This window comes from Egretta garzetta, unplaced genomic scaffold (genome assembly GCF_000687185.1).
Source record: "Egretta garzetta isolate BGI_Z169 unplaced genomic scaffold, ASM68718v1 scaffold420, whole genome shotgun sequence".
NCBI classification, from domain to species: domain Eukaryota; kingdom Metazoa; phylum Chordata; class Aves; order Pelecaniformes; family Ardeidae; genus Egretta; species Egretta garzetta.
The window spans coordinates 851,220-871,119 of NW_009258386.1; the positions used below are offsets into that span (position 1 = coordinate 851,220).

Consider the following 19,900-nt stretch of genomic DNA (forward strand, 5'->3'; position numbering starts at 1 on the left):
CCAATAGAAGACAGAAGTGATCTGTTTACGTGGGATCCTTATGGACCCTGGCAAGACTGCAGCAGGATGTGCAAAGGTACCGTTGAATTCTTTAGTCACCAGAACCAAAAGACCTGATAGCATTTAGGAAGGGACTGGTCCTAAGTACTCAGATTTTTCACCCCTGCTTGTGAGGAAGAAACTGAGCACTCTCAGTAAACTTCAGGTGCACAGAGCCTTTAAGGGCAGAATGGCTTATGATTTTATTTTGCTATTTTCAATATTTATGCAATGCAATTCCATATTCAAAACTGCATTTGTGTTCCTTTCTTTTATAGCCATAGGAGTGTTTTACAAAAAAAAAAAAACTTTAAGGGCAGAATGGCTTATGATTTGATTTTGCTATTTTCAATATTTATGCAATGCAATTCCATATTCAAAACTGCATTTGTGTTCCTTTTTTTTATAGCCATAGGAGTGTTTTACCAAAAAAAAAAAAGGTTTAATTGAATCTAATGCATCCTTAGAAAGCAGTATTCTAATACTAGGCTTCCATTATCGTATTTCCAGATGGTCACTGACTGATTTGTCTAGTGTCTTTTATAACCATTTCTTTGTCTTTTTTGGTTACCTGCTACTTGGGGTGCAGCTATTTGAAGAATTTGAATTATATTTGAATTTTTACATTTTTTACAATTTTGTTATGCTATAGGCCATTCCAGTGTAAAAATAAAGCTGTTAGATGTATGAAGTGTATACATAAAGTGTATATACACAGAATTTTGATAGATGCACTTGGGGTAGGTGATTGTGAATTTCTTCTGGTTTTGAGTCAGGCTGTAGACATGCTCATGTGCTAGAAAAGCAGAGCATCTGTCAACTCTGATACTTCTCCCCACACTCACGATCTTTTAGGTACCTTCAAACTTTCTGCTTCTTTAAAGAAAAGGATCACAATCTCTAAGTTAACATGGTGGTTTGGTAATTTGGTAATTAGCAAAGGACAAATGTGATGCATTTGGAATGCTTAGCCTGATAAGTAAATGGACTGTTGCAATTTTGCAGTTTTCTGGAAGGTGATGTCCTCATGCAATCACTGTATTACAGCTGGGAGATTGCAGGGGTGACTGGAACAAGGTTGTTCCCCACCTGAAATATAGTAAGCTGCAGAAAGCAGCATGTTTGTACAGAATCTGCTCTGTACGAAGATGAGTATTAATGGGGTATCTCAGTTAAATTCCTAAATGATGAATGGAATCCATTAGTGAAAAAAGGCGCTCTTATTTTGGTTCTTTATTTGCTTTTTTTTTTTGTTCCATTTCAAGGTATTCGAAGAAGAAGAATGACATGCATACGGAAAAGTGATCATGTGGTAGTGTCTGATCAAAGATGTGAACTTATACCCACTGCACCAGATGTCTTTGAGGAGTGTAATACAGAGTGCGAATTAAGGTAAAAAGAGGTTCCTAATTGATGGAGCTATTGTGGTCTTACATATTGTTGTCGATAGAGATTGAAACAAAATAATTGAAATTGTGTTATCCTCTGTCCTTCCACCCCTCTCTACCTCCATTATCCCTCCTGTTTCTCCCTCCTGTCCTCAAATCTATTGGTATAATGGGTTTATACATTACGTTTACACCTCTGAATCTAAGTAGAACTAGTGTACTTACCTAATTTCTATTGGTAAAGTACAGTCTTTTGTAAGGACTGTGAATCTGTTCTATATATACTGGCACAAAAAATGATATTGCTGGGCAGAATACATATTTCACCAGAACTGTGCCCACAACTGGAACTAATTTGGAACAGACTTGTGGTTTTGCACTCCAAGAAAGCCCACGCTGAAGCATTCAGAGGATGAACAGTTAGAATTATAGCTTGCCTTTTTTAAAGTCACCGAGGAGACTTAAGACAAAAGATCCTTTAAATTCAAAAAGATGTTTTTAAGCCTATGAGTCAAATTCTTTTATATTGCTTTGAAAATTCCAGTCATGAGAGAGATTTTACAGTTTTATCTGTTCCCTAAAATACATATCTATATTTACATGGCAATACCTGGTACATTCTCTGGGTGCTTTATTCACCTACAGTTTATCCTTGTAGGTGGCACAGTGTTGGCAAAAGTGACTGCACGTCGAAGTGTGGCCCAGGTTATCGGTCTATAGAGATCCACTGCATGAAGTACTCTATTTCAAAAGGACTCAGTGCTCCAGTGGATGATAAGTACTGTGCTGATCAGCAAAAACCACCAACCAGGGAGCCCTGCCATGGTGACTGTATGTTAGCAAGTTGGCACTACACAGAATGGTCGGAGGTACAAATTCAAAACCTTATAATTGAACCATTATAGTTCTGGTTGGCACTGATATCAAAGTTTTGTTTCTATATTGGTTTTTTCTTTTAGTTTAAGTAACTAAGAGAAAAAAATGTTTGGCAAATGCAGACTTGTAGGAGGAGCTAATACCAGTTTTTATATTTCAGCAGCTTACTCATATTTTTGTAAGAAACTGTAGCTAACTCTTTTGCAGCTTGGTTTTGGAAGACACCAGAGAAGATCTGGTGGTTAAAGGTGTATATTTGATTTACAGTCTTAATAATTTAAGAGTATTTTGGAGAAAAGGAATAAGTACAATTTCATCTTTAATCATCATTAAAGAGTTTTATCTTGGAACTATTAAACAAAGTGCTAAAATTATCTGATGTGAACATAGTAGTTGGTGGATTCAATGTAGGATACATTTGTCTAACACAGTCATTTGATGTCTTTCACCTTTAAGACTGATAATGTATTTTGTCCTGGTTTTATCATGTTCTGTTTCCTGTTTCGTAATATTGTTTATACACCAGTGTTCCAGGAGCTGTGAAAGAGGTGTCAGAACCAGAGAAGCTTTTTGCATGAACAATTTGGGTCGTCATCTTCCTGACAGAGAATGCCAGGAACTTCCAAGAGTTGTAACACAGAGCTGCAATGAATTCTTATGTCCAAGCTGGTCTGCTAGTGAGTGGAGCGAGGTAATGAACCATGTAAAACTTAAGACACTTTTGGTTCTTGTCATCAATATTAAAATAAACTGATTTTTAAGTGTTCGAGTTTTTTGTTCTGGCTATTTCAGGGCACATGATAATAAAAATCCTGAAGTCATAGGATTTGGCTGATGTATGTCCCAGATGTACAAATGGCATGAGAACTTCTGAAAAACTGTCCTGGTTTCGGCTGGGATAGAGTTAATTTTCTTTACAGTAGCTAGCATAGTGCTGTGTTTTGGATTTAGTACCAGAAGAATGTTGATAACACACTGATGTTTTTAGTTGTTGCTAAGTAGTGCTCAGACTACTCAAGGACTTTTTGAGCTTCTCCTGCTCGGCCAGGTGCATAACAAGCTGGGAGGGAGCACAGCTAGGACAGCTAACCCAAACTGACCAAAGAGCTATTCCATACCATATAACGTCATGCTTGGGGGGAGTTAGTCAGGTGGGGGGAGAGTGATTGCTGCTCAGGATGGGCTGGGCATCGGTCAGCGGGTGGTGAGCAATTGCATTGTGCATCACTTGTTTTGTATATTCCGTATATTCTCTTATCATTATCATTATTATTATAGTTATTATTTTCTCTTATTAAACTGTCTATCTCAACCCAAGGGTGGTTTTTTTTTGGGTTTTTTTTTTTTTCCCCAATTCTCTCCCCCATCCCACTGAGGGCCCGGGGAGGGGAGTGAGCGAGCGGCTGCGTGGTGCTTAGTTGCCAGCTATGTCAAACCATGACAAAAACACACCTAGAATTTATTTTTCTCTGAAATTTTGTTACATTAAAATGAGGTAATGAAGCTACTTAAAGTAAATCTATCTACAGTAATATGCATACCTTCCGTTTTTATGAACCAATGAGAACCAGCCAGCCAGCTGAACAAGGGAATTATATCCATTTTATTATAGATTATATGGGTATAAAAGAATCATAGATAGTTTAAACATTTTTCCTATGAAAGCTGTGATATGTGCACTCGTATTTTAAACAAGTATTCTTTATTCTAATGGAAATAAATGATTTGTGCATTGTACTCAAATTTTTGTAGCTTTAGAAACTTAGTAGTGATTCCTTTGTTTTAGCATTTGGGTTGATGTTTACAGGAAATGGAGTTCATAAAAGAACCAGTTTTGCTAGACTCCTTACATTCATGGAATGCTTCTGTTATTTATGTGATCTTTAAAGTCCAACAGTTTACTCAAAAGAAAGTGAAGCCATTAATGCAGATGTATGTCTTCAGAAACTGATGACTCTAATACTTTTACAGTGTCCTGTGACATGTGGCAAAGGAATGAAGCATCGTCAAGTATGGTGCCAACTTAATGATGAACAACTGAGAGATGATTTCTGTAATCCAAATGATAAACCAGAATCAATTACACCGTGTGAACTTCACGAATGTGCATCTTGGCAAGTAGGGCCTTGGGGATCAGTGAGTACATAAGGATTCCTGGCTTCTTGTTTTCTAGTTCAGACCATGAGGGATCACAAAACAATACCTTTAAAACATTTTAATTGGATCTTAAGCAGTTACTTTAGTTGAATTCATTCACATTTGTTTGCTCCTATTGGCCATCTAGCCTGTAATTAGAAACACCCACATATAAGATAAATGCCTAAAATAGTCATTGACCTGGGCCTTCATATCAAATACGCTTTTGCACACGAATGTGTTACATCTCCAGAATAATGAAAATGCAGATATCAAACTGTTCATATGAATGAGACAGGTAAAAGACCAAATATTTATAGGTTTGTGGGCATATTTAAGTGGTAGCTTTAATTAAGATAATGAAGTGTATATGCTAATAACAGTAGGCAAAAAGACTTAGCATTTTGTTGTTATGTTCTGTTTTGACCTTCAGTGATAAAAGATCTGCTATGTCTTTATGTGGAAGTGCCATTGAAAAATATGTTCCTGTGTGTAATAATACTCATCTAATGTATGCCAGAGTGGCTTCAAAATTCTGGAAAAAAGTGAACTAGTTTGTGAAGGAAAGTTTTGTCACCAAATAGATGAGAATTCATTAAAAAATAATAAGGTATTCCATTTCATGGAGCTTTCATAAGATCAGGTTACTGAAACCAACAGAAGTGTTGGATTATTCAGTGTTTCTTGGATGTTAGTGAGACTTCATAACTGAATAGAAGCTGATTATTTATTTTTTTACATATAACCTATTATTAAAATATAGAATACCTTTGGAAATTAAGTATATTTGTAATGTAAACATTTCTTTGTATGGAACTTTTCTCATGCAGTATTTTTCACAATAGACATAACCACGCTGTTGCCTTAAGATAATGCTGAACTCCTTTGGAGTCATATTTTGATCACAAGGTGATGGCTTTCCAGTCCTACAAGTTAAGTGCAAAAATGAAATAAAAAATTAATTCAGTCCCATGACATAATTCTGAATAAAAAAAATCACTGTGTATGGCCTTGCTGGAATAGCTTGTGCAAGCAATTTACCAATCCACGTCACTGGAGCAGGGCTTTCCATAGCAGTCTTTCCACCATACCATCTGGTAATAGCTATTCATGACCTGGGTTTTTACCAGTATTTGTGCTTGAACCACAACGTTTATAGGGTGGGATTTATGTCATAATGTTTTCAGCCATCTAACACCTTGGGTGCCTTCTTTGAGTGTGCTCTTGTCAAACTCTATAGTGAAGGAAAAGACATTTAACAGCCACATCTTACTCCCTCCCTGTCCAACTTCCTCTTACCCCAGATTTTATTGCTGAGCATGGTGTTATATAGCATGAGTTGTCCCTTTGATCAGTTTGGGTCAGCTGTCCTGGCTATGTTCCCTCACAATCTCCTGTCCACCTCCAGCCTTCTCACTGCAAGGGGCAGAAGGGGGAAAAAGATAAAGCCTTCATCCTGCACAAGCACTGTTCAGCAATAGCCAAAATGCTGGTGTGTTGTGGAGTCTGTTTAAGCAGCATATGGTCTGCCCTGAAGAAGGTTAACTTCATACCAGTAGTCATTCTGATTCATTCTAGAAAGAGTTTTAAAATAGAAAACATAATTTAAAATGAAATTTTTTTATAAAACAGTGCTATTTCAAGTGTGTGAAATTATTTACTTTAAGTGTGCTGTAACATGTGGACGGGGATACCAGATGCGTGCAGTCAAATGTGTTACTGGGACTTACAGAGTTATTTTGGATGATGACAGGGAATGTAATGCTGCAACACGTCCTAGAGATAACCAAGTAAGTTAAAATACACCTTTCGGTTGATTGTACTTTTTAGATAAAAACAGCTAAATACAAGACTTGTCTACTGACTGTTTGAAAGAACTTGCAGGAAATGAGTTCTAAAATGAGCAAAAAATACAGAAACCATCTGCTTTTTTCCTGAACTTCAAATTTGGCCTAGGGAATTAAGTAAAAGAAGAGTAATTTGGAGATTGGGGATTTGAAAATCTGGTATATGATTGAAGGGGTCCAAAGGCCTTTGATTATTTCAGGCGGGGAGGGGAAGCTCCAACACGTGCAATATTTTAAGGAGACTGCTTGGCATGATGCTTAATAATAGCACCTAACTGGCTTAGTATTCTCTAGAATTCTGATTGTACATAGTTCTTAAAAGAACGACATGGTTACTCGAAGAAAGCTTCAGTTGTTGGAATAATACTAATTCAAAACTGTGTAGACATGAATTATGATTCAATATGGTATTAATATGGTTCTTCACCTTTTCTTCTTGTCTCAGTTTACTTACTTCAGCACTTCCCTTAATTTAAATCTATCATTTTTCAGAATAAATGTTTTTAATATAGTCAGTGCGTTTAACTAAAAGCAATTGGTGTCTTAGGGGCTAACTTATTAATATGTTGATCTGGTCACCAGCTTGATACATCTCATTTATATCCAGCTTAGCTGATAATCACATACATCCTTGAGGGCATACTTTGCTTCTTGTATCAAGAAGAAAAAAAAAAGGATTCCATGGTCCAGAGTAAACCAGTCTGTTACCACCCCTCTGATGGCTTCTTGAATAAGATTTCACAATATAAAAGCCAAGTAATTGGTATAAATTTATTTCCACTTACATGTGAAAACACTGGCTTTGAGTATGCTTTGTATTTTTCTGTGGTGCTTGTCCAGCTGTTGACTGAAATTGGGCAATGTTGTGTTCTCAGTAGCTGAAGGTATAAAGGACAGGACAGCACAGCCACTGTCTTCACTCAGTACTTCTGGTATTGCATGTGACTAATGTCTATATATAAGGAATGTCTATAACCCTTGTCTCCAGCAAGTTGCCTGACACACTTCTTTCTCAAAGTGCAAATATTATTAGCTATTACTAATACCACTTTAACATCAAATAGATTTTCTTTGCCTCTTGATTTGAAACAAAACAATTGAATTAAAAGCCTTTGAATAACTCCAGGGAAAAGTTAAAAAAGGGTATTATTTGTTAATTAATGCTGGCTTATTGTAATGGTAGGATTTATCTCTGTGGGAGTCATTTGCTTTACATTTGGCTTTTCCAAAATGTGTATTTTGAAAGCTTTTTTTTTTTCCTCCACAGGAATGTGAATTGCCCTCTTGTCCAGAAAATACAGAATTATGGACTACATTGCTTCCTCTAGTTCATGTGGGGAAGGTGACCCAATGGAGATATGGATCATGGACCCCAGTATGTAATGTAATAGTGGTTCCATCTTGCAGACCAGTCCTCCATTCCTTCACCCATTTTTCCATAAAGTTCTCATTAATACATTTCTCAGACTAAAATCTGCTTGGGATAAATTTTAAAGGGATTCTAATTTATTTTTTTAAGAACCTGTTTCTTAAAGACCTACCCAGCAAATTCTCTGTGCTTCAAAACTAGCCAGGGAAAATAAGGAGGGAAAAAAACACAGGATTCTAGGAGCTGGGGTTCTGAGCAAAAAAGCTTTCATATGATTGAGAGTGTGAAAGAGAGTGTGTTTCTACACAAACTTAGTTTAATGTAAGAGTTTTTGATTTTGATAGTGTTGAAAATTAGGTTTACTTGACAGTGATGAGAAAATTTAAAATTATCTATAAAAATGTGGTGTGTCTGTTAATCCTCTGAGGTTCTTAACAAAGCATATAATACAATTACATCTTTGCACAACTATTTTAACTAAATAGCAGTAAAGAGTGCATAGGCTGAGGCTACTCAGAAACTCTTCACTAAATCCACTTTGAACTTCTCAGCTATAAAGGCATCAGAAGGGGCTCAGTGGAATATGCTAATATAAACTAGAATGGCAAATTAATTGAGAATATCAGTTTTTATTATATCAGTTGATGTAAATCTTGCATCACTGTGTAATAGCTAAAATGTTCTAGAAGTTACCCTCTAATGTTTCTGTTGATAAATAAAAAAAATTGCCTTTGCAACTGTATAATGATTCCATGTTATAGTTGAAATGCTACCTGTTCAGATAAGCTGAATAGCTTCACAGGAATTAAGGTCATGCTATTCAGTTCCAAGCCAAAAGGAATTCTTAAGGCCTAAACCATCCAGCAATATTTCACTTTCCTTCCTGAATGCATGGCTTTATCAGTGAGAGATGGAAATCTGGTTCTCAGTTTTTAGAAATCTGGTTCTCAGTTTTTAATTCTAAAGTAGAGCTGATACTAAGCTATGTTAGTATTTTAGGTGCTTGCATGATCTTGTTTTGGTCTCCTAAAGTGCAATAAGCTTGGATTGTTCTCTGACAGTGCTCTGCATCCTGTGGAAAGGGTGATCGTGCTCGCTATGTGAGCTGTAGAGATGCCAATGGAGGAATAGCAGATGAATCTTTCTGTGCTCATTTACCACGACCAGCTGAAATTTCAAGCTGCTTTAGTCCATGTGGAGAGTGGCAAGTTGGAAATTGGTCTCCTGTAAGTATTATTTTTTTTTTTTTTTAATTTGTCTATTTAGATTATTGGCTAAAATCTCTGGTTAGAAATTGGGACTTTGTATTCTGTGCAAGCGTGATTGAAACTACACCCCTTGGAAAAAACAAAGTATAAGTTTCTTATTGTCAAAAGTATATATAAATGTCTTTGGTTACTAATTATCAATGTTCTGTCACAAACGTTGGGTTAATTTTTGGTCAGTGCACAGTTACGTGTGATAGTGGAATAGTAACAAGACAAGTTATCTGTGTCAACTATCATCAACAAATCAACGAGAATTACTGTGATCCTGAAGGCCGACCTTCCCAAGAACAAGAATGTAACATGCCACCATGTCCACCAGTTTATCATCATATTCCGAAAATACATCAGCATCCAAGCCATCTTCCAGAAATAGGTTACCTTCCAATACACCATCCACAGGACAATATAAACCAGTGGAACCATCCCTCCATTGGAGGATATCAATGGAGAACTGGACCCTGGGGAGCAGTAAGAATTTGGTTTTTTAATATATTAATTTGTTCTCTCACATGTCTGTTAACATTTCTAGAAATGTTATTGCAGTGCGGATTCGGTCAAGAGAGAAGCATATTTATTAAAAATATATATATTATTAATATATTAAATTAAAATTTTTTTCAGCAATTTCATCTTTAAAATACTTCTACATAATTTTTATTAGCAAATACCAGTTTTGAAAGTTAACATTAAGTTAACATTTTAAGTTGTTTTAAACAACATTATTTTTATGTTTTTCTGATAATGCAATGGTGATACGTACGTTTACATGTTTTGGTAGTGCTCTAGTACTTGTGCAGGTGGATTTCACCGTCGAGTTGTAGTATGTCAAGATGAAGAAGGAAGAAGTGCTAGTTATTGTGATGAGGCGACAAAACCTCCAGAATCAAGACACTGTGATTCTGGACCCTGCCCACGATGGAACTATGGGAACTGGGGAGAAGTAAGATCATTTCACTTTCAAATGGAAACATTATTTACCACATAAGCTTAGAAATAGTAATGTAATTATTTGACTGTGAATGGAACTGGACACCATTTTTTTACTTATTTAAAAAGAATGAGTTTCAACCTGTTTACCTGAACTTTGTTCTTTGATCAAATCCAGAACTGTAGTGTAAATACACATCCAGAAGTAAGTATTGCGTGAGTCTAAGGATGGACAACATATAATTGAGTGTTGCAGTTCCGTCTTGAATCTTGAGACATACAAAATTATTTTCTGTTACAAAAAGATGAATTGTATGCAGAAAAACCTCTGTGTAATAGCTAATCTAAGAAAAACATGGATCTATAAAGAAACTTCGTTACATCAAATTTCATAGCTACTGACTAGAATAACTGCAAGGAGTAGTATCTACTGGATTGTAGTTACAAATTAGAAGTATGAAGATAGCTTCATGCATCTAAAAGGTGTGCCTGGGTTAGAATGTTTTGATGAAACAAAGAATGCTTTCTCCATGCCATATAATGCCGTATCTTGACCACGCATTCTTGCGCAAACTGTACAGAGAGAGTTAAAGCTGATTAGTTTGGCATTCATTCTAACCTAACCTCTTGTAATTACTGCCCTTTTTCCTTATTCTTGATACATCGATATCTAGAGTTGGGAAAAGGAGAAAAATTGTTTGACTGACTTTTTTACTTTTTCCCCTCATTTCAGCCAGATCTAGCCATTTAGTTCTCAAGGCCAGTCTGAGTGTTGTGTTTTTTCTGTCCATAGCTGCAGACTTGGGATCCAATTAATGCTGATGCTGCAGTTTTTGTCTAATTTAGAATCTCTGAAATACAGTAAAAAGCTATAAACTACTGGAACACGCTCACTTTTAATCGGATTGTTTTTAATAGCTCATTAGAAATGAGAATTAGTATTTTTGTCTGGTATTGCAGAATTACGGAAAACTGAAACTCAGAAAACACATCCTATAAGTATTTTACATGTCTGGTCTATATAAGTTAGACTATGAGAAAGTGTGCCCAATGTCTGGGTTTTCTCTTTTCTGGCAGGGAAAACTAGTTTTAGCACCACTTTCCATCTTTTTCTCCTATCAAAGATATATATATATATGTATATGCACACTTATTCTCACAAATGGTTGCTTCTCCTTGATAGACTAGCTTCTCTGTAACTGAGACTTTGTAGGAAACCACTTGATAAACTACGAAAATGTAGTTTGGTAAACATTTTGGTGAGAGAATTGTTTTTTCATTAAATGAGATTAGACTGTAAGTCCTTATTCTTGATTTGAGTGTCCAGGGAATATGAAAATAGACATAATAAATAATAACATGCACTGATTATTGCTATATCTTTTTGGTTTAATGGTATGTGATGACTCTCTTAACAAAAATATTGCATATAAAATTCTGTATTTCAGTGTACTCAAACTTGTGGAGATGGAATAAAGACAAGACTGGTGATTTGTCAGCTTCCTACTGGCCAAATGTTGGGTGATCAAAACTGTGAAATTCTAGACAAGCCACCTAATATGGCACAATGTAATGTGCATTCTTGCCCTGGTGATGTTTCATGGCATCGGGGACCGTGGAAATCGGTACGATAGCATTCACTAATATTTTTCATTTTCTTGTTCTTTCTGTCACTCTACTTCTCCTTGCCTTTTAAAAATTATATTAATATTTTATTTGATAACAGTGAAATAATAATGCATATGGAATATAGTCTATGTAGTTTTATTATGCAATTGTTCCTGCAGTCACTGAATTAAATGGGAAACAGCCATTTACTTCAGTGGGAACAGTGCCATGCTCTGTAAAACGTCACAGAAAATATTTTGAAAAATATCAGAAATCATCATATCTGATAGCAATACGTGATAGGTTGTTCTATTTTGAAGGGTGGATTTGATCTGTGTTTAAATTTAAAAGTATATGCTGTAATTTATACTGTAGTTATTATCTACATATTTATATTTGTAAAAAAAAAAAAAGCTTTTTAGTGCATAACTTTTTTTTCTAATAGCATATTTAAGTATAAAATAACTCACACACCTGTATATTACACTCTGTCATCAAACATTTTACTCCATATTAAGTGTACATTTGTGTATAAAAGTTTATATTTGTGGTTTTAAAACAGTGACTAATTAAAGCTGTCTATGTATAATTATGTATGTAACTATAATATGTTATTGTCACTGTCTATTAATGTGTAAAAATGCCTACAAGAATCACCATTAATCCTTAAAATTGCCACTAGCAGATTATTAACGTACTGAAGTAACCATAGCAAGCTCTACAATATAGAGTACATTATATTTCCCAAGCTGTGAATTTGACAACATTATTTATTAGTGTGCTCAATTCTAAGGAGAATAATGGCCATCAAAGGAGGTTGGATCCAGTTTTGGTTCCATCAAAAACACTTAAAAACCTGTCATTAACATCCCTGGAAGATGGGCTATGACAACAGTTTGTTTTTTTTAATTAATAAAATTACATAATTTGGTTCTTTGAATTAACATGGAAACATTTTTTAAAATATTGTCGAATTTCAACTTTAAATAACTTATTAGTGTTTATATAATCTAATTTATTGCAAATGGACTTTAAAATGAAAATTTGAATTAATAATTTACCAGTTATCTCTTTCTTCCACTGTGCAAAACAGAGTTTGGGGTTTGTGTTGAACAGACACCAGAGTATCTTATTTAGCCATTAGCCAAATAATTAGTGGTGACTTGCTAATGCTTAATTAATGTATATACTTCAGGTGCTGAGAAGACAAGCAGGGCATTCAGCACAGAGTTGCCTTTGAACTCCATGTTTGTTTTCCTTTTAGATCAAAAGTTATTCACAGCCTGTTCATTCCCTGAGCGATGCAGTTCGTCCTGCATTAATGGGTTACCCATAAGCTATTGCAATGTATTGTAAATGTTACATATGGCTTAGTTTTGCAAAGATTTTCATGTTGGTTTATATCTCAATTGACAAAAAAGCCATTTTAATCCTTCAAAAACTAAGCTTAGGGTGGATGGAATCTAGTTATCAGAGAGAAGAGTTTGCAGCCTCTGTTTTATATATGATTGCAAGCTCTACGGTTATTCAGCAATAGTTGTAATTTCATCACACTGTCACACGGTGCTGTGCAGAAACAAATGTAGCAGATCCAGGAAGTAAAAGCAGGCTCATGTATGAAATATGCTGTCACTTTTTAGTAATTTAGCTGGTTTGAACGCTGCTAACACACAAACTTCAGTTAATGTTTGTTGTTGTTTGAACAGAGCAAAATTTATTCATTGAGGATGACTATTATGAAAGAGTGGTAAAAGCTTTAGTCACAGAAACACTGTTGTAGCCTAGCACAAACAGCTTTGTTTAGCCGTCACCCCTATGGGTGGTTGACTCGTGATGTGGTAGTTTGGCAATAGATCACGGCTCTGCCTATCTTAAGCCTTTCTGGCCTACAGTATGCTCTAATATAGGGGACTGTTAATGACTGGATACTCTCTGGAGCCTGGAGTCATCAAGCATGTCACGTCTACACTTCTTCCCTCCTCTATAAAGACAGCAAGAACCAGATAAAACACTATTACTCAATCCTTTTATCAAAAATATAAATATTTGTGTCTGGACAGCAGTGCATTACACTTTTGTATCTACTAGTGACATTCCAATGTCAAAACTTAAGTAGAAACTGAAATGCGAGACTTCCCACATGTAGTGTAATTTGCCATAATAGATTGTGCTGTCTTTTGCTTCTGGCGTGCATGGCACAGATGTAATACATGGGGAGGGTGAGGATAAGGAAGGGAATTTCTGAGCAATTGCTTTACCTGGAACAACTCCTTGACCTCCTTGAATATTGGCCCTGTCTCTGGCCCAGCCACTTCAGAAATGGATATCAAAATTGCCTAAAAAGCCTTTTCCTCATTCTGATATAGCTTTGTCTAAACCATGTCTCATCTAAAAACTTCACTCTTGGATTATTGCAGCTTTTGCATAACCAGATAGTTTCCTCTAGAATTTTAGATTCCAGCAGAAATAGGTTCAGAAAAAAGTCAAATTAGCTAAGACTAATTCAGAATCCTCATCAAGAACCTGATCCACCATGAGGAAGGATTGTTCTAGTTTATCAGTTGTCAGTTTCTTTTATGCTCTCTTCCATGTTGGGGCATTCTAATTTCTCCCGCTGGCTATCACTATATATTTGAGGATAAAAGACTTTCAGCAACATGCCTTTTAAGTACAGTTCTTCCAGGTTTTGATTCATTTTACACAACGTAATTAAAATAAAACATACCTTGTAAATGTGCAATAGGGCAGTTGTAAGGAAAGCTCTGTTTATGATTTGAAGCCAGAATTCTGGTTGATGCTTTCTGCAGTTTAACAGCTATGGGCTGTTACATTTTATAGTGTCTATCTATGGCTACCGGAGCTTAAAAGCTATGTACTGATTGTTGCCAGTTTCTGCAGTTGTCCAAGGGGATGTGAGGCAAGTAAATCTCAAATTCTAAAGGCTCGTACCACCCCAGGACACTTTCTCAGAAATATTATGCATATTCAGAAACTTTGATTCAGTCCAGAATTTTCATATTGTGATATCCAAGCCAGAAAGATGCTCTGAAGTTTTACAGGGACGGTGGCTAGGAAACACATCCTTTTGCCTATAACTTGAATTTGTTTGATCTGGAGGTCATTGAGCCAGTCATCTTTTTAGAATGTAGCTCGCATCTTCTGCCCGTTTAGTTTTGTGCAAGTTTCTAAGGGAATTTTCTGTAGTAAGAACTGAATCATGCTCGTCACCAACCCAAAGGAAATGGATTGGACTTACACCCAGACTGTGCATCCTGAGGGGCTCTGCCTTCTTTTCAAAGAATAGTGATGCCAATTCTTAATGTAAATGAGGTTAATAAATATTATACAAACATTCCTAAATTCAAGTGTTCCAAAATTTGCAACATTTGATTTCAAGACTTCATTGCCTAATTGGCATGTATCTAAGTACACTACCTGGTTTTTTATATACAAAAATTCCAGTATAGACGTATATTTTGATATATGAATACATTATAAATACGTATACATTAAATAATACTTGAGGTAAATATAGCTGCTTATTTGAATGGAGTTGCACCACCAGTAAATTTGGCCCATGTATCTTGGATATTCTTTCTTTTAGACTACTCTAGTTTCATTGGTGAAGGGATTGAGGCAATGATCCGAAACTTCATGAAGGAATGAATAAATTACAAGCTAAAAAATATGGAAACCATATGTCACGTTATATAATGTCCAGAAAAATTCCATAGCATTCTGACAGCTGGCTAAGAGTACTTTGTTCTAGTATAGATTTTTATTGTATCCCTTTTTTCCATGGTGCATTATTGGGTTTTTGTGTTTAGTCCATGCAGTAAGATTGCTGGTTTATTGTATTCATTTTCGTCAGAGTGGTTCAGGTTTTCTGACCCTAATGACAAGAAGTTGTTTTTTGCTTAAAGCATGAAGAGAGAATTACAAATTCGCAAAGATACCATAAGGTTTTAAAACCAAACCGTAATGACTAGATTTAACAATGTTGTGCTAGAAGAGTTGTAGAATAATCTACCTTAATTGAGTTCAAGAATGCTGCTTTGTTACTTTCAATACTAAGCTTTTCTTTCGTTTGAACAGCATCTCCCATATCCACATGCTTTAGTATTCTTAGCCAAACAATCATCTGTTACCTGACAAAGTTATGTGGGAATTTAATAAAATCAACTCTTAGTTGGATCAGTGGTTATGTTTAGATACAGCAAATCTTCAGATACCTAGTGCAGATACATATGGGGGTTGGACTAGATGACCTCTAGGGGTCCCTTCCAACCCAAAAGACTCTGATTCTATAATCTTGTAAAGCTTTCATGTATAGCACCTGTGTAAAGTAGCTATACTAGAGAAGAAAATATTATTTTTAAGATTAGTTGGCTGGGAAATAATTTGATGGTAGCAAGTTGGGAGACTTTCAGTGCCAAAGCCCTGGCCTGGTACCTGGGCAAAACGTGTAATGTGAACATACGTTTTGTCTTACTCTTCCTTCTGCTGTTCAACATGTTGTAACTCTTCTACTCATCTCAGTATGCTTTTCTTAATGGAAGTGTTTTTTCTGGTGCCTTCACTTCAAGGATTGCATTTGACTGCTAACTGAAGTTTCCCTTTTTTATCTCAGTTCCTTTTAAGATTTTGGTATTTATCTCTCGGTTAAATGGTCATATCTTCCTCTCTAGTCTATTTTTCTATGCCTCCTAGGTGGTTGTTGCACAATAGAAAACAAGCACCAGTTTCTCAAAATTCCTGATACATAGATGCTTTTACTGTGCTGTGTACCTTTCATTTTATATATTTTCTTAAAGGTTTTACGGAATGTGAGGAGGAATTACACTGGAGGAGTAAAATAGGCTGTTCATATGTGGGAAGACAATACCTTCTAGCTTCACATAGGGAGGGAAGTTTGTTCACATTTTTCGATGACAAGAATTTTGATATATTTAGGAGTTTGATTTTATTTGTGGTCTCCCATAGTTTTTCAGTGCTTACCAAAAACCCTTGGAGAGCCAGGCAGGCAAAACAGCAAGGTTCCTGCTTAGGCAGTTGGTGGCAGCAGTTGGCATTACCTTAGGAGCTTTGTGTTTCATTAGGGCTTTTTTCTTGCATGAGTGTGGATAGCAACCTAAATTTTAGTAGAGACATTTTAACCAGGTATGTCACAACTTGAAATATATATTTGCTTCTCATCCTTTCTTGTTCCTTTAGAAAGAATGCATAGCTGGATTACTGAATCCAGGTTGTAACTGTTACCTACAGGTCATTGCAGTAGTCTCTTATCAGTAAATCTTCATGACACATTTGAAACCGGATCGCTTACTGTGTGCACCTCGTATCAGAGCAGGTACAGCACAAGAAGCTGCTGTAGCTTAAAGGCAACAAGTATTGCTACAAAAGCAAACAGTTACGCCTTTGCTCTGTACCATCCTCAGCTTTACCTCAAAGAATCAGTCTTTCTGAGGTGTTCTAGTTTCCTCATCTGAAGTGTTTCACATATAGAATCATTGTATAGCTTTGTTGCTAAGCACTACCTGTTATAGTTCAGAGCATAGCAAAGTTGAGGCCCATCTTGAGGTTTTTATTTTCTGTTAGATTTTCTTGAAAACATATACACTTGGAATTTTTTTTAATACTGATGGAAGAGGATTTATACTCTCTAGTGTGAGTTAATTGTAGTGCAGTCATTAGCACTTTGTTTTCTTACATTTGTTTTCTTAGCCTGTTGGGCTTTGTGCTCTTACTTCACATTTATATTGTGAGTTGAGATTTGCAGTTCTTTTCGAAGTTAAGACTTACGAAGAGTTTACCCTAAAATTTTACCGTATACCAGTTGTGAAGTCAGATAATAACTGTAGAATTCTCTTCTTAATTACTTTAAAGTTTTTAAAGATATTTTCTGGAATTAAAGGGGCCTTAGATTAAAAGTGGACAGGCACAACTTTCCTAAGAACAGGACTTGTGCAGAGTGCTTTTATGCCTGTTTTAACACTATTAAAAGAACAAAGGACTGACAACAAGCTAGTCGTGTCAGTTGTATTTTGTTGTTAGTCAAGAAATTGAATATCACAGACAAGTGTTTCACTAACTGTTCAAATTGCATTAAAAAAGAAGTCCCACAAAACCACAGTTTAAGAATGTTAGTTTTTCTGAGTTCTTTGGGAACAGTCTAAATCTGATTGTGCTGAGGTGTCTTTATGGTCAGTGGTACAGGCAAGATTGGACCCTTGCAAAAGATAATTGTATTTTGTTTGCCTGAAATATTGATAAAATAAATACATTTTTTCCCCTCACTCTTAGGATTTTTAAGTAATTTCATAAGTATTGTGATCTCAGAGAGAATAGGCATAAGAGTGGATCAGCCCATCTTCTAAGTTACCTTTAAGTGTCAAAAATATCTTACTGCTATTACTTACTGCCCCTCAGACACATAATATAATATTCTGTAAAGTGGCTGTTCTTATAGTTCTTCAGTTTTCTTTTCAGTTACTCCAGAATAATTTCAATGTAATTATGTCTTTGCACTAGTGGAAGAAATCTATTCTTACTTTTAATGAATATAAATTTATTTTATCAGAATTGACATCCCAGTCCCCTTCCAGTGATGTTACCACCAGGCATCCCATTGACTTCTGCAGGAGCAGAAGCAGCCCAAACTTGCATAAGTAAAATATTTATTTGTTTTCATTTTAATGCAAAACATCGTGCTATGTATGATAAGTGCCTTCCTTCACTTTTTCTAACGTGTAAAAAGTATTTATATCTTTAAAGATAATCTTTTATATTAAAAGGGAATTCAGAATCAGTGAACTTGGTTTTCAAAACCAGCTTCCGTCTTTACCTCTACTTCTGCTGCTGCCTAACGCCAAACTTCAGAATACCTCATTACCAATACAGCACATTTATTTAATATCCCACTGGCTGAAATCTTAATGTTAGCATATGCTATTCATTTTTTAAAACTTTGGAAATGAGGGGGGGTGCCTTTTCAGAGATAACTGATAACATATGTCACTTCCCAAATAATCTCATAAACCAGACTTGGGATAGTGGATTTCATTTAGGGTAATTCTGATAAAATGAAAGAAAATACTTGTTTCCAAAATTCAAAACCATATATTTGTGTACTGTTCATCAATTTTAGTGGAAATGTCTCTGTTTTGGTGCTATGTTGCCTGTATAGCTTGAAATAATAAATAAGTTATAATGTATGTGTGATAATTTAATTTAATGACTGTGACTTGTGTCTGTGAAATACAGTTGCATTTTAACCCTTCTTTTTTATGCATGTTGTGTGGCTTTGTGTTTATATTTAATGTGTCCTTCATTAAGAAATGCTAACATTTCAAGTCCTTAAAAAATGAAAAAAAAAAAAAGAAAGGTGGGGGGGAACTAACCGCTTTTGCTCAAAGTGAGGGTTTTTTACCATTGAGTAATCTCTGTGTTGCAATGAACTTCATATGGTATTTCAGTGACATTGTTTCATGGGGGAAGTTCTTATATTTGAACAGAAAAATATATATAAATGTTGTTACTGATAAAAGCAGCAATAGATGCCATTGGACAACTGGACTGGAATAGGTAGTTGGCACGTGATCTTTGATGATGAAGCTGAACGATATTAGCTGTTGAACCTTTTGCTGGAGCTGTAATTTTGGAGCCCAGTCTTGCTCCCGCTTAATCGGTGACAAAAGACACAGAAAACTGAGGATCATAAGATAATGCTCAACTCCTAATGTCAAAGACACGACTTAATTTTTTTACATTCCTAAAACACTTTTGCATGAGGAGTTTGCAGAACTTTCAGAGCCTCTGTTTAGAAAGAAAGAGGACAAGAAAGAGGGGAACATAGTCAAAGTAAAAAAAAAAAAAAAGGAAAAAACCAAACCAAACCAGAATATCATGGAAGGGAAAAAAAAAAAAAAAGGTGGTCTTTAATACCATTCCTAAATACATATAGCCATATAATCTATTTTAAATATATATAGCCATATAATATTACATATAATGAGAAAGAAAGGAATGTGAAGCTACTGATGTATTTATTTCTTTTATGCAGAGTTAGAACTTTCAGAAAAGCTGGAGGGTTCTGGGTGGTCAGGTGCATGTGAAAATCATTCTGAGCTGCCTGTATGTATGTGGCAGTTTTGAAAACCCCAGTCACAACTCATAAATATTGGTTCAAAGGGTCTTTGAGACCCAAATCTAAAAGTTATTAAACATATATTAAAGCATTACCATTTCCTAACATTTATGAAGGTTAATACACAAATATTTTGGTGACCTGGCATGCATTAGGAAATGAACAAAACATTCTGTAGTTCTCTATTATGGGAGTTCCTAGTCCTTTCTTTGAAAACTGGTCATTGCAGAGGCTGGCGGCTCCACTAAGACAGACGGCTATATTGATCAGTGTCTGTTCTAGCACGCACCTAGCTA

The 19,900-nt window shown here is 35.6% G+C and overlaps 1 protein-coding gene across 1 annotated transcript in view; it reads left to right on the plus strand.

Annotated features, from left to right (window-relative positions):
• Window positions 1–19,900, plus strand: part of ADAMTS20 (ADAM metallopeptidase with thrombospondin type 1 motif 20) — a 102,283-nt gene that overhangs the window by 54,954 nt on the left and 27,429 nt on the right. The window contains exons 18-28 of the mRNA XM_035897727.1: window positions 1–76; window positions 1,305–1,431; window positions 2,086–2,296; window positions 2,830–2,994; window positions 4,275–4,439; window positions 6,107–6,229; window positions 7,554–7,661; window positions 8,717–8,881; window positions 9,101–9,391; window positions 9,702–9,863; window positions 11,299–11,475. The exon at window positions 1–76 is cut by the window's left edge and continues 52 nt beyond it. Coding sequence (XP_035753620.1) covers window positions 1–76; window positions 1,305–1,431; window positions 2,086–2,296; window positions 2,830–2,994; window positions 4,275–4,439; window positions 6,107–6,229; window positions 7,554–7,661; window positions 8,717–8,881; window positions 9,101–9,391; window positions 9,702–9,863; window positions 11,299–11,475 — 1,770 coding nt within the window. The remainder of the gene's footprint in view (window positions 77–1,304; window positions 1,432–2,085; window positions 2,297–2,829; window positions 2,995–4,274; window positions 4,440–6,106; window positions 6,230–7,553; window positions 7,662–8,716; window positions 8,882–9,100; window positions 9,392–9,701; window positions 9,864–11,298; window positions 11,476–19,900) is intronic.